Source organism: Piliocolobus tephrosceles, chromosome 10, assembly GCF_002776525.5.
Source record: "Piliocolobus tephrosceles isolate RC106 chromosome 10, ASM277652v3, whole genome shotgun sequence".
Taxonomy (NCBI): Eukaryota; Metazoa; Chordata; class Mammalia; order Primates; family Cercopithecidae; genus Piliocolobus; species Piliocolobus tephrosceles.
The window spans coordinates 101,091,391-101,116,563 of record NC_045443.1 but is presented as its reverse complement, the minus strand read 5'-3'; the positions used below and the strand labels follow the sequence as shown (position 1 = coordinate 101,116,563).

Below are 25,173 nucleotides of genomic sequence, written 5' to 3'. Positions count from 1 at the left end.
TAGACATTGGCAACAGACTGACCACTATCTTTACAACAGAAATAATGAAAACTATAAGATGGTGGCATAATACCTTAAGTGGACTGAGAGAAAATAATTGTCAAACTAGAACTGCACACCCAGCAAAACTGTATTCAAGTGCAAGGATAAAATAAAAACATTTCCAAACAGACCTGAGAGTTTACTACTAGTAGACCCTCACTAAAGGTGATTCTAAAGGATTTTCTCTATGAAGGAAAAATATAATCCCAGATAGATCTGAGATGCAAAAAAGACTGATTATAAAATATATTGATAAGTGTGTGCGTAAATCAAAATAACAGTTGACTGCAAAAAATTAGAACAATAATAGTGACAATGTCTAACTTGTGGGGGAAAAGAACAGCAATTTAGAGAGCTAACATATTTGACAACAATGGCTTTGAATTTGGCAGTGGGTGGTCAGTGTTAAAGAACCTTGTTTTATTTACAAGAGTGTTAAATTTATTAAATATTTAGATTGTAAGTTAGTATATATGTTTTATTATAAAGGTAAAATTGTACGAATACCTTCCAAGACATAGAGGGGGAGAAAGTAGAAAAAGAAAAAGAAAAAATAATTTAGTCAATTCTAAAAGTGTAGGGGGAGAAAAAAACCCAAACAAAAAACAGAAGAACCAGGACAAGTAGATAAGTAGAAAGCACAAATAAGATGGTAGAAATTAAGTTCAAATATATTCATTATCACAGTAAGTAGAAAAGGGCTAAACAACTTAGTTAAGAGTGTCAGACGGTGTTTTTTTTTTTTTTTTTTTTAAAGTGACTCGCTTTATGTTGATTTTAAAAAACACACCCCAAATTAGCCGGGCGTGATGGCGGGCGCCTATAGTCCCAGCTACTCAGGAGGCTGAGGCAGGAGAATAGCGTGAACCCGGGAACTGGAGCTTGCAGTGAGCTGAGATCGTGCCACTGCACACCATCCTGGGCGACAGAGAGAGACTCCTTCTCAAGAAAACAAAAACAAAAACAAAAAAACCCACCCCAAACCATAAGGAACACAAATGTTAAAAGTTCAAGCATGGAAAAAAAATAATGTAGGAAACCCCCAGGGAAATGTAGCCCACAAAAATACCAATAAAAAAAAATTTAGAAAGAATGTCTTCAGCATTTGACTTCTGTCCTTCCCTTTATTTTTAAAAAGGGACAGGCTCGATTTATTTTCTTCTGTTGAGATATGAGTAGGATTAGGATATGACAGACTCTTGATCACTTAAGACTTTTACAGTATGATATACATTTCTTCAGTTTCATAGAGGACAAGTTTTTCCTTACTTTTGGGATTTTTTAATGACAGAACAGAGTAACTGAAAATATTCCTTTAGCCACATACATAAACCCATGTTTTATTTTTGGTTATTACTTATCACACTATGGCATAGGTTTTATTGTATTAGCAAAACTAACAAGAAAACTGCTATAGCTATATTAACATCAAACTAAACACTTTCTAAGGAAAAAAATTGGTAGAGATAAAGAAGAGAGCTATATAATAAAATGATTTATTAAGAAGATGTAACTCTAAACCTTTATGCAGCTAATCATAAACTCTCAAAATTACAAAAATTGACTGAACTACAGAAAAAAATAGAAAGACTAGAAAGACCCAATACATTAGTGGGAGATTTTAATATATCGTCAGTAATTAACAGATGAAGCAGATAAAAAATCAAGGATATAGATGATATGAACATAATTAATAGACTTGATCTAATGAACAGTTATAGATTACATCCAATAATTTGAAAATATTGAATCTAAGCACATATGAAATATTTATTAAAATTGGCTACATGGAGACTATAAAATTGTCCTCAATAAATTTCAGAGAATTGATATCAACAAATCTTATTTTTGGATCAAAATGTAACCAATTTAAAAATTAATAGCAAAAAGATAATTGGGAAATACCGTACATTTAAACAACATATGGGTTAAGAAATCAAAATGCAAATTCAAAAGCATTAGAAATGAGAGATAATAAAAGCATTATATTTCAAAACATTGGAGGCAGGCAAAGTAGTCTTAGAAAAAAATACGATTATTTAAATACATTAGTAAAGAAGACTAAATAGTGAATTAAAAACACAAGAATAGCAGAATAAGCCCCCAAAACGTATAGGAAAGAGAATGAATAATTTAAAACAAACACCCCCCACAAAGAAAAACTAATGAATTAGAAAATGAACATATAGGCCGGGCGCGGTGGCTCAAGCCTGTAATCCCAGCACTTTGGGAGGCCGAGACGGACGGATCACGAGGTCAGGAGATCGAGACCATCCTGGCTAACACGGTGAAACCCCGTCTCTACTAAAAAATACAAAAAACTAGCCGGGCGAGGTGGCGGGCGCCTGTAGTCCCAGCTACTCGGGAGGCTGAGGCAGGAGAATGGCGTGAACCTGGGAGGCGGAGCTTGCAGTGAGCTGAGGCCCGGCCACTGCACTCCAGCCCCGGCGACAGAGCGAGACTCCGTCTCAAAAAAAAAAAAAAAAAAAAAAAAAAGAAAATGAACATATAAAAAGAATCCACAAAGGTAAAAGTTTGTGCTTTGAAAAAATTAATAAAATTGACAAGCCTGTGGCAATATATGTCAAGAGAAAAATGAGAAATGCATTATAAATAATGTTGAGAATTAAAACAGGAACATAATGGAATAGAATTGTTTATGCTGAATAGATTAAAATATGTGTGTATTATATACATTTTAAAGTCAATGAATCTGGAAATCTGGAAAATAAAATAATTTATTTGAAAAATGCAGTTTGCTAAAACTGGCTCAAAAAGAAATAGAAAATATAAATAACCCTATAATCGTTAAATAAATTGATTTAATAGTTTAAATTTTTCTCACAAAGATAGCATCAGAATAGGTGACTTTTACCAATACAGTTATTCAGATATTTAAGGAGCAAGTAATTTAAATCCTATACAAACTCTATCAGTGATTATGAAAAGAGAATATTCTCCAAGTATTTTGCAGCTAGCATAACTTTGACACTAAAATAAGGTAAGGACATTATAAAGTGGAAAAAGGCAATTTCACTTGTGATCATTAAAGAAGACGAAGAAGAAAAACAAAATAAAATATTAACAAACAAAATTTAGCACTATCCAGCACTATGCTAAAAAGAAAATACATTATGATCACCTTGTTTTTTATCTCATGAATGCCTGGTTCATTTAATATTGGAAATTTTATTAATGTAGCATCACTTCAGCATCATTGAAAGGAAATATACAATCTTCTTAACAACCGCAGGGGAGATAGTTAATAGAATTTGCTCTCTGTCTCTAATTTAAAACCAAAAACTTTTACAAACTAGGAATAGAAGAAAAATTGTTTGACTTGATAAAGGCATCTGCAAAAATATTAAAATATGACAAATATCATACTGGATGAGGAAATGTATTAATTTCTATTAACATCAGGAACAACCAAGCATATCCAACTTCTGTGAAGACTGAAACTTATACTATTTTGGGGCTCTGATTCCTGAGTGTTAGGATTTATTGACCTGTTGATATCACCTCCTCTTATTTTTTGCAACTCCACACCTAATCTTTTCTTTTCTTTTTCAACCCTTTAAACACCTCTGTAACCAATATTCCTTGCCTTAACTTCTCGTTGGTTGAACTATCTCAAAACTCAAGCTTCAGAACTACAAATAAGAAATTATGTATTAAAATGAATATGAGGAAAAATGCACAAAAAATATTGGAGACTTAGAGATTTTGGTCTTTCTATTCTGAGATGTTTTAGAACAATTTATTGGAAATGCTTCCCAATTTCACTAGGCTTCCCTTTCTATACCTAGAATACCCTGCAAATCCTAATAACTCTTGGAACTCACAGAGGTCTGTGCAAATGAGGGCCTAAGTTTTATTTGCTTCCTGAGGACCCAAGCTATATGTTTTAGAGATGTAAACTAATGCAATAAGACAAAAACTTAAAGTTCAAAAATTTGAATAAAAAGGAACAAAGCCATTACTATTACTAGGTTTTACAATTGTTCACATCAAAATCCCCAAATAATCAACAGACATATTTTTTGGAATTAATAGGAAAGCTTAATTAATTAACAGCAAGCTTAGCTAGCTTGCTGTTTTAAAACAATGTATAAAATTAAATTGCATGTCTATACTTTGGAAATGATTAGAAAGATAATTTAAAAGATATCATTACAGTGCAACCCCCACTTCCCCCAGCCAACCAACCAACCAACCAACCAAAGCAAGGACCACCTAGGATTATATCTTGCAATAGATGATCAAGAACTTTATATAGAAAAGTATAGAATTTTATTGAGGCCAAGGTGAGAGTGTTGCTTGAGTCCAGGAGTTCCAGACCAGCCTGGGCAACATACTGAGACCCTGTCTCCACCAAAAAATAAAATAAAATAAAATAAAAAATTATTGAAAGTCATTGGCAAGAAATACTATGTTCATGGATAGGATGATTCTGTCTCTTAAAGATGCCATTTTTTTTTCTCTATTATTATCATTGCATCATTGTAAACCTGCTCTTCTTTCTCCATTCTTTGTTTATAGGGAGTTGAATTTGTCAAATTAGTGTCTACAGTGATATGTATGAAGCAAAGGGAAGAAGAATTCTTGCTAACTATCAGACCTTTTGCAAACAGGATGCAGGTAATGAATAAGAGATACTACATTTTCTTGTTTTTTTTTAGGTTAATAGGTTTGCTCCATTTCAGCCACTAATTTTGATTCTTGATTCAGTGTCATTGATATTGTATTTTAGATAATCCTCTTAGTTTCCATATTTATCCATACTCACATCATTGTAAATTACAGTATAATTTTAAATACCTTCATAAATTATTTTTTTCCCTGTATTAGGGACACATTACATTTATGCTAGGAAAACTTAGAAATGTGTTGTCTTTGCTATTATTTATTTCTTATCTTACTAAGGTAACCCCACACCATTAGGATTGAGGCACATATGCTCACTTTAAAGGTACTGGTATTGTTCCTAAGAAGTTGCACAAGCCTGGGCTTTTAACTGAAGACAAACTTTTTACTGACATATAAAAAACTACAAATGCTCTCGTAATGGTAAGAATGATTCTGTATTAGTTCTCTGTTGCTGCTATAACAAATTACCACAAACTTAGTGGCTTAAAACAGTACAAAGTTATTATCTTCCACTTAGTTCTGTAGGTTCAGAAGTATGATACAGGTCTCACTGGGTTGAAATCTAGGTGTTGGCAAGGCTTCATTCTTTTCTACAGACTTTAGAGGAGATTGTTTCCTTCCCTTTCCAGCTTCTGAAGGCTGTCTGAATTCCTTGACTCCTGTTGCTTTTACTCCATCTTCAAAACAAGTAACAGAAGGTTTAGTCTTCCTCACATTACATCATTCCAACCTCCTCTTCTGCCTCCCTCTTCAACCATTATATTGGATTATATTATTCACTCTTCTGTGGCTCCCCTTCTGAAAAATAAGCTCCCTTAGGGTAGAAACTTGGTCAACTTTGTTCCCCTGTGTTACTCAGGGTCTAGCTCTGTCTGGTACATAGGAGCTATGATGCATGAATGAATCAATTTTTAAATTTCATCCCTTAACATCACATTTTTTTCAGTAAGCTGGATCACAGTGAAATTTCTATAATTTGAATTATGAGTTGAATTCAAATTGAAGTATGAAATCTATGACCATTGTACTTTGTTATTTCACTGAGAGTGCTATTTGAGTAGCCAGATTTACAACTGACATCAGTAAGTAATACTCAATGTGATATATTAAGTATCTTTCTATAAATACCCTACTATTGATTTTATTCTTTTGCAGTAGGGATTGATAATAATAGTGATGAAGACAATTAGCATCATCTTTGCTAGCATTTATGGACTACTTGCTATGTGCCATTACTAGGTTCTTTTCATTATTTAATCTTCTCACTCCATGAGGTCATAAAGTACACATTTACTCTTTTGTCCGCCCAAGAAAACTATCCCCCTTACCCAACACTTCTTTTAGGACACTGCTTCTCTCCATTCCCCGCAAGTGGTTTTGGGAACAGCCCAAGCACAATCCTTTGGCCTCTTGGCTATCAAGATGGATATAGGAACCAGTCTGGACCAGTCAGAATCCTTTAGTGGGAATCCAATAGTTAACGTGTAATCCATATCAAGCCAGAGTTCTTCCTCTCAGTTTTTGGACTCATTATGGGAAGAGAGAGTTTCCTTTCCTCTCGGGTCCAAAAATGGCAAGGATATAGCCTGAAACTGCTTGTGGTTTGTGGCGAATTAGAGGAAATGGATCAGGGATAGGAGTCAGATGTCCTGACTTATGTAGTACGTGGTCTCATTTTCTCCATTTTATATATGAACAAACATGTCTCAGAGCTGTTATTTTCCACAGGACAAATACCTTGTAAATAGCTAGTGAATGGGGGGGATTTTATCCCACATCAGCCTACTTTCATTGTCTATATTTTCTTTAACTTTGCTGTATGCTCTGACACCCTAGCCACTTACTCTTTCCATTCTTCCTGCTTTCTGAAAGCACACAGCAAGGAAATGCACACTCTGTATTTCTAAAAAGGTGTTTCTTGGACAGTTGTTGCTCATCTGTACATCTTGTACTTGAATATGTTCACTTGAGGGTCTAGGGCTAGAATGACAAGCAGGCCCCATCTTTCATGTTAATTCCAGGAGAATAAAAGTGGCTATCTACAGCTTTGTGTTGAGAAGGATTCTGAGGCTTCATCTGGCCTAGCAGAAAAGGAGGAAAGTGAAATAAGAATATGAGCTATTAAATTTGCTCAAAATGTTTGATAATTCAGATTCTCTTTTGGAAATATGGAGTTGCACTTTTCAGCATCCAGGAAGTGTTGAATCAAGGACTCTTGTTTTTAAGCTCAAAAAATATTTTGTTAGCCAGGGACTCAACCTGTGTACCAAACCAAATTCCTCAACGGTCTCTCCACTATGGACTGATGACATCTTCTAATGAACATCTTCCTTTGCAAAATGCCCAGACAGTTCTATGCCACAACGATAGGAACAGCAACATGACCTGAATTTAGATTCTGGAACTGAATGTCATTTATTGGGACCACTCTTTTTCGGTGGGAGAGATGCTAAATCACAGCCACCCTGAGAAAATTGTCATGCACTGGTATTGTTGAACATTTTCTAACAATCAAATTGGGCCTCACATTTTGTTGGTTGGAAGTTCCATTTCTTCATCTTTGGTCCAAGTTACTTAGCAATGACGAATCAAACTATGTGCCCACCATATTGTTTTGCATGTTTGACTAGAACATTGACAGATTAATAGGAAGGGTAAATAGCAGAGCACAACTGCGGCGGCCCAGTGTGGGGCAGCAGGATTGACTGCTCCGGACTTTGTTGTGTTTGCTCAGAGGAAGCCGCAGCAAAAGCCTGCTGGGATGAGGTGACCTGGGTCATGGGCATTTGTTTTTTGTCTCTATAGAAAACAATTGTCTTCTCAATGGAAGATGGCTTTTTTCTAAGTCTACATGGTTTCACCAATGAGGAAGCATTTGCCATTCCAGCGTACTTGCTAAAACACAGTCATACAAATAAAAAGGCCACACAAAAGTTCAAATTTACTGTATTTTTCAGAGAATCCTTTGACTTATCTTAACCAGGAGAGAAGCCTAACTTTGGAAAATTTATCTTGAGGGTCTCTAAACCTTCGTCTATTTACTCCTAATTCCCAATATTTGATGTTTACAATTTTATGAAGTTTCAAAATCCAGCTACCTTTCCTTCCCCCATAGTTCATGAAGGCAGAATCCATTCACATGTAGCACTGTTGATTTTGTAAACCCTGGCTTTGGTAAAAATTTATTTTGATTTCAAAATTGCTCTACTCTGAATTGATATGAATGAAATACGTTAATAATAAAGGAAAATCTACTTTGGATAAGATTTAATTAATCAAAAGTGGTGACTTGATTTAAAAGCTAGAACTATGTTTCTGATTGATAGATTTATTTGAGCATGACTAATTTTACATTTACAAATTTATCACAGTTCTTTAGAAAAAGATTTACTTTTAATAAAAGACTCCAAAGGATTCCACATGGATTTTTGATGAATTATTCTTGATCAATCTTGATGTATTTTATACACACACCCACACGCGCACGCACACACACACGTATACATACATACAGACATACATAGAGATAGAGACAGAGATTAGAGACAGAGAGGGATCAAGAATATATATGTTCAGTCAGCCAGACTCTCTTCTTGATCTGGTAGGAATGAAGAGGGGGTCAAATGGCACTCTACAATTTTCCTTTTCGGTAATTTTAATTCTGCTTTGTCCTGTCTGACTGGTGCTGTTTTCCAACCTTTTCTTCCCCTTCACTTTCTCTTCTCTTTACTCCTTTGCTTTTTTGTCCCTGCTTTCCTAGAGCTTAGGGCTTAGGAAAGTCATGAAAGTGTTATTGGTGGTGGTTGTGGAAACCATTTTAGTTTCTAACTGCCCACTTCAGGTCCCATTGAGCTGTTTCCACTTCTAAAGCTGAAAAACCACCTTTTCAGGTTTTTTTCAGGATGGGGTGGTGGATGGTGGTGTACTCTAAACAATGAACTAAAACCCCCTCAAAACTCAAGGAATAAAAACCTCTCAGTGACATTAAAAGCTAAGACTAATCTGAGTATTAAGAAAAGTCAAGACATCTGCACAGATATGATATCCTTTTTATTCATTTAAAATTAACCAGTATTTATTTATTTTTATTTATTTATTTTTTTGAGATGGAGTCTCACTCTGTCACCCAGGCTGGAGTGCAGTGGCTGGACCTCAGCTCACTGCAAGCCCCGCCTCCCGGGTTTATGCCATTCTCTTGCCTCAGCCTCCTGAGTAGCTGGGACTACAGGCGCCCGCCACCACGCCCGGCTAGTTTTCTTGTATTTTTTTAGTAGAGACGGGGTTTCACCGTGTTAGCCAGAATGGTCTCAATCTCCTGACCTCGTGATCTGTCCGTCTCGGCCTCCCAAAGTGCTGGGATTACAGGCTTGAGCCACCACGCCCAGCCACCAGTATTTATTATGCACATCCTCTGTGCTGCTCAGAGGGTAGTTTCTGCCCTCAGGGAGTTGAGAGTCTTGGGTTGAGGCATGGGGAAAGATAATTATCCAAAGAATTATAATATGGCATTCTCAATTCCCCATTGAATTAATTATAATACAGGGATGGGGAGTGAGCCCAGGAGACTGGTACCGACTCTATATTTTCAAGACACTGGAAGATGCATGTGGTTTCGTGGCTCTTTATTAGACTAATTTAATCTCATTTGCAAGGCATAAAACAAATAACAATTGTCTAACTGATGCCTGTATAATAGAAACATGGTAAAACTTGGGAAAGAGCCTTGAACTGTAAGTTTTGTAGGGCAGAAATTGCACCTGTCACATTCACTGTATAGAGTGAGACTGGCACTCCATGAATATCTGTGGGTTAATGGATAGATGAGAAGCCTTAAGACCGTAGTTGCCACTTATTGGCTGTGTAACTTTTAGCATGGCCTGGGGTCTCTCTGACTATCTGTTTCTTCACCTATCAAATGGTTCTGCAATACCTCCCCACATCACAGTATTATTATAGGATTGAAGCCTATTTCTTTAGCATCCACTATATGGGAGGCATAATCTTAAGGATTACATGTGTTGACTCATTTCACCTTCATAATAGAAATATGAGGCAGGTACTATTATAATTATCATTCCCATTTTACAGATGATTATGTGTCATTGGTTCTTTGTCAACTATAAAGTACTGTATTAATCAAAGAAATGGCATTGTAATTATTATTTCTAATATTCCAAAAGGCAAAAGCATGCAGAAACCCTCTATGAAGTTCTGTCTCTTGTCTGACTCTGTCTGTGTTACCCGGCCTTCCTCCGAAATTTATAGCATGAGAATATTTTGGGCATCCATTTTAATTAAGGATATTTGGATGATGCAGAAGTAAAAGCCCTGCAAATCTCCTCCATAAAGAAAGATATATCTTCATTTTGAATATTTGTGCCCTGGAGTTGGAACCAAAAAGCCACCAGAAACTGCTGCCGTGCAAGAGATGAGCTTCTCTTTTACTCCATCTTCCCCATGGGTACAGGGTCTCTCCCTGCTTCTCTCTGAATATATGTTCCATTCTTTTTTCCCTTCCACATGACTTCTTCTGTTTCTTCATCACTGTGGTTTGTCCATAACTGCTATGACATTTCCATTCCCAGTGCTGTCTTGTGCACTTTTAATTCTACTCTCACAATTCTTTGGCTTATTTTCGCATCATTCTAAGTGCTGAGATTGGTCCAGCTAATTTTCTCATGCTCTGCCATATCACAATCCTCTGGTCAGCTGATGGTCCAAACGTCTGGAGCAAGGAGGGCACGCAGTGTCCTGAGCTGTGATCCTGGTGAGGGCTGTGGCAGCGGTTGTTCTGTCCAACAACTGAATATAAAATATAACTGAGGTATCAGTTTTATTGTTTGCTAAATGTACCAGATAGGCTTTTTATTAAATAGTCTCATATTAGAAAGAGAATTTGTGAATAGAGATTTTAAGCTTGTTTCTAATTTTAAAAATTGAGTTATATTACAACTTTTTGTTTTTAACCTGTAGGTAGTGACCTTCAGTTTATAAGAAGGAAAGAGTTTTGAGGTAATGACCTCTCAGATTTTAAGTCAAATGGGAGAAGGTAGTGAAGTGAATTTTTAAAGTCTCTGTGTTGTGATCAATTTGCAGCAGGTTATACAATCAGTTTCATGGGTTACTATCTACATTTTTAAGAAAGAGAAATAGATTGGAAAAATAGAGAGGTCAATGTGCTATATACACAGTAAGATGTTTCTTGTTTCCTGATACTTTTATTTCAGTTATATACATGTGGGTATTTATTGGCCATGATGTAAGATGTATATCTTACCATGGGATATAGACCAAAAGATTGTAAGCTACCAGTGTAGAGGTTAAAATCTGGGTTTGGGGTCCTATGACCCTGGGTTCAAATCCTGGCTCTACCATTTAGGGGCTGTGTTACCTTACAACTCCAAACCACAGTTTTCTCTTCAGCAGAATAGGTTAATATGACTTACCTCATACAATCAAGATGCTAAACAATGTGAGCAAAGTGCTTAACATACAACTTAACATAGCTTATTTTGTTATTTTAAATGAAATTGACTGCTGTTGGCTGTTTAGGTTAAGTATGGGAAACTTCTGGAAATGCTTTACATCAGAGATGTGGGTAGGAATTATGAACAAGAATAGGAAGTAGAGGAAAAATAAAGAGCAGAGAGAACGTCTCAGACACTTTAATGCCAACAGAAAAACCATTTCTAGGTCCTTTCATGTGTTCTAGGTGACTTTCAAGTCTCTTTTTCAATGCAATCATGAAACACATTAATATTATATATTGTTACGAATGCAATGATCCAATCCATAGAGATTCTGGGAAGAATGATGGGGACACTGGTAGCCCACAAGTTGAGTAAGGAAAGGAAAAAGTGGAGAGCAATCCAGTGAGACACGATCTATTTCACCTCTTTTTTGTTGCACTTCAAATGCCCCAGAACACAGTAGTATAAAACAACAATCATTTTATTATGCTCATTAATTGTGTGAGTCAGGAATTCAGACAGAGCACAGTAAGGATGACTTGCTTCTGCTCCATGATATCTGAGGCATTCACTGGGCAGACACAAAGGCTGAGGTTGACTCAGATGGCTGGGGACTGGAATGATCTGGAAGCTTCTTCACTCACACGTTTGGCACCTGGGCTGGGGTGATTCGAAGGCTGCGTTCAGCTGGAACTGTAAATCAGCACGTCTACTCAGGACCTCTCTGTGTGGTGTGAATTTCCTCATAGTACAATGGTTTCAGGGTATTGGTGCTTCTCACAGGGTGGCTAATATCTCCAAGAACAAGTGTTCCCAAAAGAGAAGGAGGGAGATCCATTACCTTTAATCACCTAGCCTCACAAATCACATCGCGTCCCTTCTATACTCAATTGGTCAAAGCAGTCACAAACCTGCCCAGATTCAAGACTCCCCTTCAAAGATCCTTTCTCTCATTGGGAAGAATTGAGAATTGCATGTAAAAATTAAAAAGGAAGTTTTAAAAGGGTGGTAACAAGCAAAATCTTTAGTTGTAGCCTTTATATCTTCACATTCTCACCATGAATGAACCATAGACAACTCGGGTAAATAGAGAGAGACCATGAGGAGTCATTTATGTTTAACTGTAGATGGTCTCTTGAGGTATCTTCAGAATGGACTGAGCTTCCTAATGATACTTGTTTGGTTAATTCTGAAACAACTTCGTATTTCTTGACTTTTCCCCTCCAAAAGGTAAGGTTAAAAAGCTGCCAGATGTCAGGAGCACCAGCCTGGGACGTGTAAAAGCGTTGAAAAATTAGTGGGGAAAACAGCTTTACCAAACCACAGTTAAATTGACTCCTCCACCTCTCCATTCTTTCCGCATTTTAAGGCAGGTTCTATCTTACTAAAAATCTCTATTTAGGAACACTGGGATGGGAAGTAGAAGAATTCTTGGGTTTTAGTCCTGAGTTCATTACTGCAGAGTGGCCTGGGCAAACCATTTCACCTTCAGTATGTTCCATGCTCTTTGAGGTCACTTTCAGTATTCAGTGGCTCATTTTATGGCTTTCCAAATGGCCCAAATATGTTAATTTTATGAGCAAACTAAGCTATACGTAATGCATTTTGTACACATAAACTGAAAATGTGACTTTCGATCTGTCATTTTACCTGTCAAATTAGCACAGATTAAAAACTCAATGTTGGTGAAAGTGCATTAATTAAGGCCTCTCTTACCATGTGGCCGAACACACTGTCTAATCTATGTGGCTTTTCTGCAGAGCAATTTGACTTGATTTTATGTATCAAATATGTTGAAACATCCATGCCCGTTGATTCCACTTATCCCTTCTGAGAATCTGTTTTAAAAACCTAATTAAAGTGGGAGACCAAGATTTCTGTATAAAGATGTTCACTGCTATGTTATTTATAGTTATGCAATAATGGAAATCACCTATACTGTCTAATAATAGAAACATTTTATAACTTACAGTACATACAAATAGTGATACTATGTGTCCAAAAAATCAGATTTTCTTAAAAGAGTATTCATACACAGTAAATTTGCGTAAAGTAATTAAAATCTTCATGGAGAAAAACTGGCAGGAACTGCATCAAGATATCTAGATACAATTATTGGTGATTTTGTCCCCGTTTGGAGGTCTTTCTGTTTTTTGAAAATCTGTAATGAATGTGTATTATTTTTATAATCAGAAAAGAAAATGAATGATATTGATATGTTTTTACACATCATTTTCTTTTATTTGTGTTAATGCCTGCCTCCAAAAAAAGAGAGCTGGCAGGTTCATGCCTTCTTGAGTTTAACACTCATGAATGCTGTGCCTTCTGCCCCGTCCCTTCCCAAGCTCCCTGCTCCCTTTAACACCAATTGGATGTCCCATACTGGGAACTGGATCTGAGATGTGAAGGTGGTATGGGGCTGAGAAAGGGAGTCAGCCAGGAGGTCAGGTGTGAGATCTCCTGGTGGTTATGCACTCCTACAGGCACTAGGCCGTCTAAAGCCTGCATGTGGTCCCTGGTTGAAGGCCTCAAATCTACAAGGCTATTAGCTAGATTTTACTGGAGTAAATTACCCCTGCTTTGCAAGAACATTAACAAATTACCATGAAAATGCTGTCATCACCAGCACAAATGTCTCTCAAAGGCTCACTTCAGTGGGTTTTTTTTTTGTCCCAACTCATAAGATTCACTTGTTAGTTCCACAAAAAGGGAAAACTGAATCTTGAGGTAATTTGCACTTTGGGTGAATTCATCCACCAGTTTTTTTTCCCATAGGGTTTGTTTTGTATCCAGGCTTATGCACAACTTTTGTAAGCAGCAATAGCAGTTGTATGGGCACTTGAAATGGGAGAGAATTCTAAAGTCGCTGCATCGTGTTAAACACCAAGAATGGGGAGGATTGCCTCTTAGTCCATAGTAAAAGAGATCTGAATTTAAAACAAGGAGAATTTTAACTTTAAAAGTCTGATTCTGGAAACAACTACAGGCTACAACTTGCGTGTATTATAGTTTGCATTTTGAAGCTTACTAGTCTGGTTAATAAAATTACACAGCCATCCTATGAATGTAACTATTACATGCATGACATTTAGAGTCTTTGGATGATACACACCTAGTGAGTCCTCAGAAACCATACACAGGTTACATTTGGAATCCAGAATGGCAGGTCCCAATTATTAGGATGAAAATGATATACATCAATTCTTCTTTGAATGTTAGCATTTTATAATTGTCTGATCATTACATCTAATTAAAATTTGAAAGCAGGTTCAAAATCAGGAGAGTGGTTAAGAAAGTTTATTAACTAGTGGTATTTAACATAAATTTGTATAGGCTGAATTTACATTGTCAATTAGAGTTTGTTCCTAGAATGACTCACATTCAGAAATAAGTTGTTTTCCAAAGCACAGTGTATGAAATGTTATCTATTTTGGATTTATTAATTAAAGTTTGTTATTGGTACAAATTGTTTCCATTCCAAAATAGATGCAACTGTTTAGGTCAGTCAGAGACCCAGGTAGAAAAAAAAAATCTAGCTTTCCTGGGTTGTTTTCTAATCTGCATATAGGTAGAATACCCCACAGAAGGGCTAAATATGTAAAGAAGAGAGAAAAACAACCCCCCCACCCCCCAAATGGATACATAGAAATTTGTTAAAATACAAAGAAGTTTGGTTTTTAGTCATGTCAGAAAGTTCCCCAAATTAGAATAACTAGATCACAGCATATGTGAGGTTTTGTGTCACTGAAAAGCAGATCTTTTAAATTACATATGGCAATGGGCATCATGATCTTGTTAATGCTTTGAGTCTCAGGATATCCTAGTCCAGTCCTTTTAAGTCCTCTTGATATTTGGGCTTTTAAAATAGATACCATTTACTGAAGTGCATTGGCCCAAGAGGAAGTACAGCAGACATCAACCTACCTGTTCCACCCTCCAGCAGGTCCTGAGGACAGGCCCTCATTCCTACCATCAGGACTCTGCAGGCTCAAGGCTTGACTTGGAATGGGGTCAGTGCTTTCCTCTAATTGTATTTGGAGATGAGAACAGTCCCAAAGTGCACTGTGTGCAAAAATTTATATCCATCAGATCATTTTGCAGCGATCTCCTGTTTTTCAACAGGTGTCTTTGGAGCAAATACCTTTCTGTCCAGTCCCTATCCTCCCCATTAATACAATGAAGGATATTCTAAGTTGCAATATACAATGGTTATGTAATGATTAGGTCAATATATGCATATTTTATAATTATAGTAAATAGCAGATCTTAATTTTATAAATAAAATTCTGGTAAATACATGGGATCTCAATCAGTGATATCCACAGAGAAGGAGAATGCTTTTTTACATAATATTATCCAATATGTAACAGACAATTTACAGTGGTAAATATTTGTTTTGCTCAGGTGTTTGAGAGGTTCAGCTACCTTGGTCTGGTTCTCAGCATGGCTCCCTCACGTGTCTGTGGTCAGCCGTGGGTCCACTAGACAGCAAGGCTGATTTTGGCTGGGTATCGGTTGGCCGTTGACTGATCCAGGATGGCCTTGTCTGGGAAGACTGGGTGACTTGGCTCTACTCTGTCTTGTACCCTCTAGCAGGCTGACTCTAGCAGGCAGAATATGCTCTGGCTAGAGCATATTCTCATGACAATGGCAGAGGGCAAGACTGAACAACTCCAATAGTGCCTCCCCTTGAAGCCTATGCTTGTGTTTGCATTTGATAGCATCACACTGGCCAAAGCAAGTAATATGGCTGAGCCTAGATTCCCAGTGGGAGTTGCCACAACATTATATAGCGAAGGGATATGGATGCAGAGACAAGTGAATGACTCTAGCCCTAAATGCAATTAGTGTACCACATGGGGTAACATTTTAAAACATTATATGGTTTATTTTGCAATAAGAGAGAGGGAGAGAGGGAGATGGAGAGAGGGAGAGAGAGAGTGAGGGAGAGACAGAAGTCTGTTTCTTTTTATAACCTATTGTTAAAAGTGATAAACAATTACTTTTGCTGAATTTATTCATTAGAAGTGAGGTATTACTTCTAGCTTATGCTTAAGGGAAAGTGTTACTCAGGGTGTGAATCTTAGGAGCGAGGGATGGATCAGTAAGGAGTATCTTAGAGGCTGCCACTACAGAACCCTCTGGGAAACTCTGATGCACTCCAAGATTTGGGAAATATTGCATTACTGTAAGAAGACAAAGGGAATAGTCAGAAAAGAGCTTGAGGATGTAGAAAATTTTACTCACGACGCAGTAATAAATAGCCTACCAAACAAAAAAAGCCTAGGACCAGATGGAGTTACAGCTGAATTCTACCAGAGGTACAGAGGAGCTGGTACCATTTATTCTGAAACTATTCTGAACAATTGAAAAGGAGGGACCCCTTCCTAAGTCATTTTATGAGGCCAGCATCATCCTGATACCAAAACCTGTCAAAGATACAACAACAAAAAGAAACCTTCAGGTCAATATTCCTGATGAACATTGATGCGAAAATACTCAATAAAATACTGGTAAACCAAATCCAGCAGCACATCAAAAAGTTTATCCACCATGATCAAGTCGGCTTCATGCCCGGGATGCAAGGGTGGTTCATCATGCATAAGTCAATATATGTAATTCATTATGTAAACAGAACTAAATACAAAAACCACATGATTATCTCAATAGATGCAGAAAAGTCCTTCAATAAAATTCAACATCCCTTCATGTTAAAAACTCTCAATAAACTAGGTATTGATGGAACATACCTCAAAATAAGAGCCATTTATGACAAACCCACAGCCAATATCATACTGATTGGGCAAAAGCTGGAAGCATCCCCTTTGAAAACTGGCACAAGACAAGGATACCCTCTCTCACCACACTTATTCAACATAGTATTGGAAGTTCTGGCCAGGGCAATTGGGCAAGAGAAAGAAAGAAATAGTGTTCAAACAGGAAGAGAGGAAGTCAAACTGTCTCTGTTTGCAGATGACATTATCTTATATCTAGAAAACTCCATAATTTTAGCCCAAAAGTTTCTTACACTGATAAGCAACTTCAGCAAAGTCTCAGGATACAAAATCAATGTCCAAAAATCACAAGCTTTTCTGTACACCAACAATTGAGAAGCAGAGAGTCAAATCATGAATGAGCTCCCATTCACAATTACTACAAAGAGAATAAAATACTTAGGAATACAGCTAACAAGGGACGTGAAGGACCTCTTCAAGGAGAAGTACAAACCACTGCTTAAGGAAATCGGAGGACACAAACATATGGAAAAATATTCCATGCTCATGGATAGGAAGAATCAGTGTCTTGAAAATGGCCATACTACTCAAAGTAATTTATAGATTCAATGATCTTCCCATTAAACTACCATTGATATTCTTCACAGACTTAGGAAAAACTACTTTAAAATTCACATGGAACCAAAAAAGAGCTTGTATAGCCACGACAATCATAAGTAAAAAGAGTAAAGTAAAAAGAACAAAGTAAAAAGTAAAAAGAACAAAGCTGGAGGCATCATGCTACCTGACTTCAAACTATGCTACAAGGCTACAGTAACCAAAACAGCATGGCATGGGCACAAAAACAGACACATAGACCAATGTTACAGAATAGAGATCTCAGAAATAAGACCGCACATTAACAGCTTTCTGATCTTTGACAAACCTGACGAAAACAAGCAACAGGGAAAAATTTCCTATTTAATAAATGGTGCTGGGAGAACTGGCTAGTGATATGCAGAAAACTGAAATTGGACCCCTTCCTTATGCTTTGTACAAAAATTAACTCAAGATGGATTAAAGACTTAAATGTAAAACCCAAAACTATAAAAACCCTAGAAGAAAATCTAGGCAATACCATTCAGGACATAGGCACTGGCAAAGATTTCATGATGAAAACATCAAAAGCAATTGCAACAGAAGCAAAAATTGACAAATGAGATCTAATTGAACTGAAGAGCTTCTGCCCAGCTTTAGAAACTATCATCAGAGTGAACAGACAACCTACAGAATAGGAGAAAATTTTTGCAATCTATCCATCTGACAAAAGTCTAATATCGAGAATCTGTAAGGAACTTAAGTTTACAAGAAAAGAAAACATTAAAAAGTAGGCAAAGACATGAACAGACGCTTCTCAAAAGAAGACATTTATATGGCCAACAAAAATATGAAAAAAGCTCAATATCACTGATCATTAGAGAAATGCAGGTCAAAGCCATCATGAGATACCATCTTATGCCAGTCAGAATGGCAATTATAAAAAGTCAAGAAATAACAGATGTTGGTGAGGCTGTGGAGAAATAGGAAGGCAACTTACAAAGCTCTTTTCTAAGTATTTTTCTTCTTTAGATCCTTAAGATAACCCTGGGATAAAAAAGGGGTAGATAGTTTTATGGCCAGTATTCTAGTTGTAGAAATGGAGATTCCGAATGGTTAATGGAATGTATTGGATACTTGAGGTGCACCAAATCATTTAATCCAAATCTCAGTGTTACAAAGGAGGAAACCAACACTCAGAGAAGTTAGGTGACTCATTCCAGGTCACACAGCTAATCAATTCAGAAGCGAGTCAAGAATTCAAGTCTGTAGATTCCTGTATCAGTACTCTTTCTACCACACTCTGCCACCTCTGTTCCAGTTCCATAAGTATAAATGTAGACATCACAAACACAATATCATTTATGTCCACATGTCTGTAAGTGTTATGGAAATATTTTATAATGCAAAGTGAGTCTGGAAGATAATCTATGAATTTTTTTTTCCTTGTCAGAAATGTATTATTTAACTTCTTAGCAGACCTAAAATTTCCTGACTTTAATTTCTAAGCCCATAACATTGTTCTTTAAAATGGACAATGTAACGCAGGATTATGTTGTTAGGGGATTATAAAAAAGCTCTTTGTCATCTTCAAAAGTAAGAGGGAGCTCTGATGTAGCTTAAAAAGTAAAGTTTGTTGCCTGAGCTAAGTGATTAGACTGCCAGTGGTCTTTTGCATTCTCTTCAAGCATATGTTTCAAATGGCATATTTGCATATGTGTAAGAATATAAAATAAAATTTCACCATAATTCAATAAATAGGGTCCAAAAATTTTATTCTCATAAAGCATTGTGTTGCTTTATTGAAGGTTAATAGAAGACAGTATTTTTAACCAGTCTGTACTGTCATAAAGCCCACAGACATAGAGAATAAACTGAATGGTATTAAGTTGTTCTACAATAAATCTACAACAGACTATAGATTGCACAGAGAAAATCCCAGATGATCATGGACAGCCGCTTCCTAACTTGCCTCTGACCCACTCCTCCCTGACAACAAGAACTGAAGCTTGTTGGAGGATGGGAGTCAGTCACCAATGACCTTACACAGTATCCAAATTTACACCCTCTCCAGATTTTGCAAAATATGACATATGCATTTATGCTCACACATATATATTTAGTTCCCAACTTACAGATGGAGTTTCTTACTAAAGTCTGTTTATAAATAGGTTGTTTATAACTCACAACACATTTTCTCATAGAAATTCTCCATCCAAAAACATTTACTGAGTGCCCAAAGCTGAGCCCTCAAGCAGCTCCCATTCTTCTGGTTAGGTTCTGAAGCCAACTTCAGAAACCTTAAAGGGCAAAACTGCAGGTCCCATTGCACAGGAAAACAGTACTGGAGAGCGAGTCCAAGACTCAACCCTCAGGCCTCAGTACTGGACCCTTCTCGGCAGAGAAAGTGAGGTGCTGACCAAATCCGTTTACTCTTGCTCCTGTGCACACAGCTGGACTGCATTTCCCAATGTCTCTTGCAGTTTGATGAGACTATGCAACTTGTTCTTTTCAACAAATATGCGTGGAAGTGATAATTACCATGTGCCGACCTGGCCCATGTAATCTTTCCCAGGAATTCCTTTACTCTCTCTCTCTTTTTTGTTCTGTCCAATATTTGGAAGAGGATGTCCACCAGTCCCTGGGGGTTGACCAAACAAAGGTCCATGAATCATTGTATAAAGATTGGCTGCTGTGTGCCACTTGGATAGTTGGATATACAAAAATAAATTTCAATTGTGTAAAACCACTGAGCTTTTAGGATTTATCCATCATAACAGCAAGTCTTAATTAATACTCTTTATGAGTCCTGTGCCTTGGAGGTAAACCACTTTGGACTGAACTTTTCAGAAAGATGGGGATGGCTGTAAAGGGGTACAGTAAAGGAGGGGGCTCTGGGTAGAGGGCAGCTTTCAAGGTTGCTGCGGAGGCAGGCGTCTTGCAATAGAGGTATGGAGAATGACAAGGGAAAAGGGTTCTCAGAAGTGGATGATGGCTGAGCCATGAGTAAAGCCCATCTGTGGCAAGGGCTCCAGGTAGAGCAAAGCCAATGTCAATAGAAGCTCTGTCTACACAGTGTGCTTCATATAAAGACCTTGTTAATTTGCAGTTTGGCTTTATTTAAGTGTCCCTTTTTGAAATATCTAAGTTTTCATTGAAAGTTGTATCTACAACAGGAGAAAATTGCAACCTATTTGTGTTAGGCCATTTTTGCATTTCTTTGGATAAATATTTGAGGTTGGCAATTTATTAAGAAAAAAGGCTTAATTGGCTCATGTTCTGAAGAGTGTACGGGAAGCATGGGGCCAGCATCTGCTTCTGGTGAGGCCTCAGGAAGCTTACAGTCATGGCAGAAGGTGAAGCAGGGGCAATCATCTCACATGGTGAGAGTGGGAGCAAGAGCAGGGGGAGGTGCCACACACTTAAAACAACCAGGTCTCCAGTGGATACACTCATGACAAAGGGGATGGCACTTAGCCATTCACGAGGGATTTACTCCCATGATCTAAACATCTCCTACAAGACCCCGCCTGCAGCACTGGGATTATATTTAAACATGAGATTTGGAAACAAATATCAAAATAATATCACTAATTAAAAGCAGTGGCGACTGTGATAATTCACTTTTTGATCTGTGGTGAGGCCTTGCTTCTCAAGGGCTGCTCTCAGCCAGGGGCTGAGTATGGTAGAGAGACTCAGATGAGCCCTTCCTGGGAAACACAGGATCTCTCTTATGGCCAACTGTAGCTTGAGGACTCCCTCAAGTTGTAGATATTTTCCTAGACTGCATGCCAGTCTAGGAAGCTTCCATACACCCTTTCTTCCTTCCTTTCTTCTCTCCTTCCCTCAGGGTCAGATTTGTTTTTTCTCACATCTCCCACAGATGTTTCCCCTAATAAGTTTTTTTTTTTTTTTTTTTTTTTTTGCGTATTTAATCCATCTTGGTGTCTCCTTCTCAGAGGATCTGAACTGACCCAGAAGTCATTCTGTTATTCTAATCTTTCTGTTTGTGACTGTAAAAAGGAACAAATTCTCCTAAATTGTGAGAGAATCTGTGGTCACCTGTGTAGTTCCCCAACTAGGTGAGGTTCAGTGATAGACCATGAGTGTGAGCCCTTGAGCAGTTTATAGCATTCTAGCAAAGGTGTGGTTACATAGGCCCCTGTGGTCCATCCAAGAAACCGGGCAAGTTGCAAGAGTAACTGGGAGACAGAACTTCTTGCTTTTAAACACAAGGATTCATGATAGGGATGACAGAACAAAAATGAATGAACATTTACTAAGATCTAGCTGAGCTGGATGTTTTCCATATGGGATCTCATTGGATTATTAAATGAAAATTCATTTCAGGTAGATATTTTTATCTCAAAGTGGGGATGAGGTGCAGAGACAGTAAGTAAGGTGCCCAGCATCACACCCTGGGTAAGAGCAGAGCTGCTATTTGAACTAGTTTTGCCTATCCTATAACTCATCATACTCGTTCTGTTTCACCATTTGCCTTTTCAGAGAGCAGTCTTGCAGGGAATTCTTGGAAAAATACCATTTTTTTTTTTTTTCTACAAAGAAAGGTAGAAACCTCCTAGTTTCAGAGTCTGTGGAGAGGGTAAGTTCTTCTCTGGTTTGTTGGATTTGTTCCTGCCCCCAACGTCTTCTTTATGTGAAATGTCTCATAATTAAAAAGTTCAGATCCTATACAGACACAGAGTCTTTTCAGTATACACTACATTTCCAAAAGTGGTTATTATGCATGGATGTGCTTGGAGAATTAGATTTCTGTGGTCTTGACTTTAATTGCCCTGTCTAGATATGTGATTAAGCTTTTGTTCTTTGTTTCAAGATGACCAGTCAATGGAGTTGTGTAGTTTTAATTTTATCTGAAGTGCAGTTGGAGGACAAGCAACAAGAGCCTAATGCTTTTTTTCTCCTCTCCTTCTCAGTTACGATGATCATTAGTTCAATATTTTCAGGTCTTATGTGAAATAACATCCTGTTATGGCCACATTTTTTAGTCCAATGTGAAGTTTTTAATTTTAAAAAGCTTGCAATATAAAGGGGGTAAAAAAAGATTGAATTTTACTTGTGCTTTGACTCCCCCCAACTCCCCACCCCGCCCCCCAGGAGGGCAGAGCATATAAACGTGAAGCTTGTGGGAAGTGGAGAAAAACAGTTTAATACAAAATTGTAGGTCCCTGTTTTTGAACATCTGTTACCACGGCAACTGATTCCAATGCTTGAAAGTTAAGTTACTATTTAGGCAACTTAACTAGATGTTTTTGACAGTATGGGAACTAAATAGAATTTAAAAACAGACATGTAGATCCCCATTCAGCTGACCTGGTTGACACAGCAGTAAGACATTGGTCTGTGAGATGCACCATTTTCCTGAATACAGTGTACAGGGATGTACAGCATCCCTGCTGAACAAACACAAGGCATTATTAGCTTCATCTTTTCTGCACTTTTAAGCCAAGGTGAAGGGCAGACTAGCAATTTTTGGGGTATAAACATGGAAAAAGAAAAGTTAATTTCCAAGAGAAACACAGTGTATACCCTGCCAGTGGCCTCTTTCACTAACTGCCGTAAAAGCTACTTTCTTCCCCCTTGGGAAAATGATACAGAAATTCAGTTATATCTTCATGTTTAGTTCAAAGGATAAACTTTCAGAACTATTCCCTTGTCATCATATGCTTTAGATTGAAAGTAGAAAAATAAATAAATAAATAAATAAATAAATAAATAAATAAATAAATAAATAGTTTCCAGTGTTTAAAAGTAACAAAGTCCAAGTAAGTTCTGTGAACAGAGTAGTTTTTCAGTATATACTTGTGAACTGAGGAAAGATCACAAAAGGGAGAGGAAACATCATATTCAGGTGGTTTTTTTCCCTCTGTATTATGCATGGGGCTATTTAACCTTCTTAGAAATTGCATTTTCAGAACAGTGTTTGGATCAAATAATCTTCATCATCCTGATGAAAATTTCAAAGCAGATTATATCATTGTAAAAATCAGACAAAGAAAACATAAAGAACAAATGACTGCATAAAGGATTTTCCTAAATTGTTTATTAATTTGATTTAATAAAGTAATACATAAGAAATATCCTTGAATCTGTGCGGAATTTCCAAAAGAAAGAAGACAGACAGGTTCAGATGGAAGAGGAAAGCCACAATGCAGTTTCTAAGGTCTGCATATAAGCCTCAACCTTTAAGCAATAATTGACTTTCATGGAAATATAGACAGTACCACATATCCAGGCAGGTGAGTGGAAATATTCGATGTTAATTTACTTTATATTTTGCTAATAATTATTTTATCATGTGTGCTCTCTGCTGTTTTCAGAACAAGAATGATAAATAATGAGTTAAAAGGTTCCTTTTCCTGGTACAGCAAATGTGGCAATTCTAGCACACTAAAGCAGGCACAGAAGGTTTTGTATTGACTTTTGACAAATTTTGAGAAGCCAGTTTTACTTCCAGAAAATGTCTTATAAATGTCAAAAGCCTTTATATTCTAAGGGGCTCTGTTTTAGAGACATAAGTGACAACATCTCAAGTAGACAAGGAAGTGCAGGACAGGTCTCTGGATGGATCTTGGTGACCCAGTTTTTTTTTCCCTTTTCTTGCTTATAATTCTCAAGAATAACTGCAGAATGTGCTGGAAATGCAACATTCTGAGATAAAGAGGAATTGGCTGGGCTTCATTTCTGTCCCTCCCAGCACAGAATGACCTGCAATGCTTTAGCCCAGTGAGTGCAGTTGCTCCAGGATATAAAACCCAGGGTATGGGGTTTTCAGGGTCCCTTAGTTGCAGTGAGGTGTGGGGTATTTGCAGACAAGACTCCATCCACCCTCGGAAACTTTCTTGAGACTTGGGGGATCAGCCTGCTATAAATCCCGTGCTTCTATTGTTCCCTGCTGCCTATGTATGAGTAGTGAAGTTGCTTAACTTAACTTGTTCTGTGAGAGTTCTGTCTCATGGAATTCAGGCAGGAGATAGAGTAATTGGTGCATGGTGAATCTGATTCTCAGGAAGAATATGTAGGCCTGAGATTCTTAGTAAGTGAAATTTGTCCTTGGTACAGCAAAAAGGGATATTGCATAAGTGGTTGTTTTGAGTAGAAAACAAGCAAATGTTTTAGAAATCTCTAATATAGCTCAGAAATACTTATTCTAAGCCTGGCAGGATAAAAATTAATAAGCAAATTCACTTGTTTCTTCTTCTCCTGCTCTCTAAGAAGAGAAAAGGACAAAAAGATGATCGGTTTATTCTTAAGGTAAAATCAGTGAAAATAGAAGAGGAACCTCCTACCCCCAGGGATCTTGTGGTACAGTGATAAGACTTCTTGGACAGTGTTCAGAGGAGCAGAGAGGAAGTGGCGACCAAGGTGATGATGTCAAACGAGGACGCCTAAGAGTTTATTTGAGGTAGAAGAACAAAACAAACCTAAGAGATTAGAGAATGAAATTTTTAATGAACATTGCTTTGGACCACGTTTTTCAGCCCCATTAAAACTTGGAGAGTGTTATAAAGATAGACATTTCTGCTTTTATCACCCTTCTTTAAAAACAGTATCACTCCAGAACTGGAAAACAAGAGCCACGGCTTTATAATCTTTATACAAATCTCAGATTAATTCAATTGAACATACATTTCAAAGGATGGGAGATTGCAGCACATCCTCAGAGCAGGATCATCTTG

General features: G+C 37.3%; 1 protein-coding gene across 1 annotated transcript in view; it reads left to right on the top strand.

Annotated features, from left to right (window-relative positions):
• Positions 1-25,173, top strand: part of C10H12orf42 (chromosome 10 C12orf42 homolog) — a 185,942-nt gene that overhangs the window by 13,572 nt on the left and 147,197 nt on the right. Inside the window, exon 2 of the mRNA XM_026454604.2 lies at positions 4,585-4,683. Within this exon, the coding sequence (XP_026310389.1) occupies positions 4,624-4,683 (60 nt within the window). The 5' untranslated portion in view covers positions 4,585-4,623. The remainder of the gene's footprint in view (positions 1-4,584; positions 4,684-25,173) is intronic.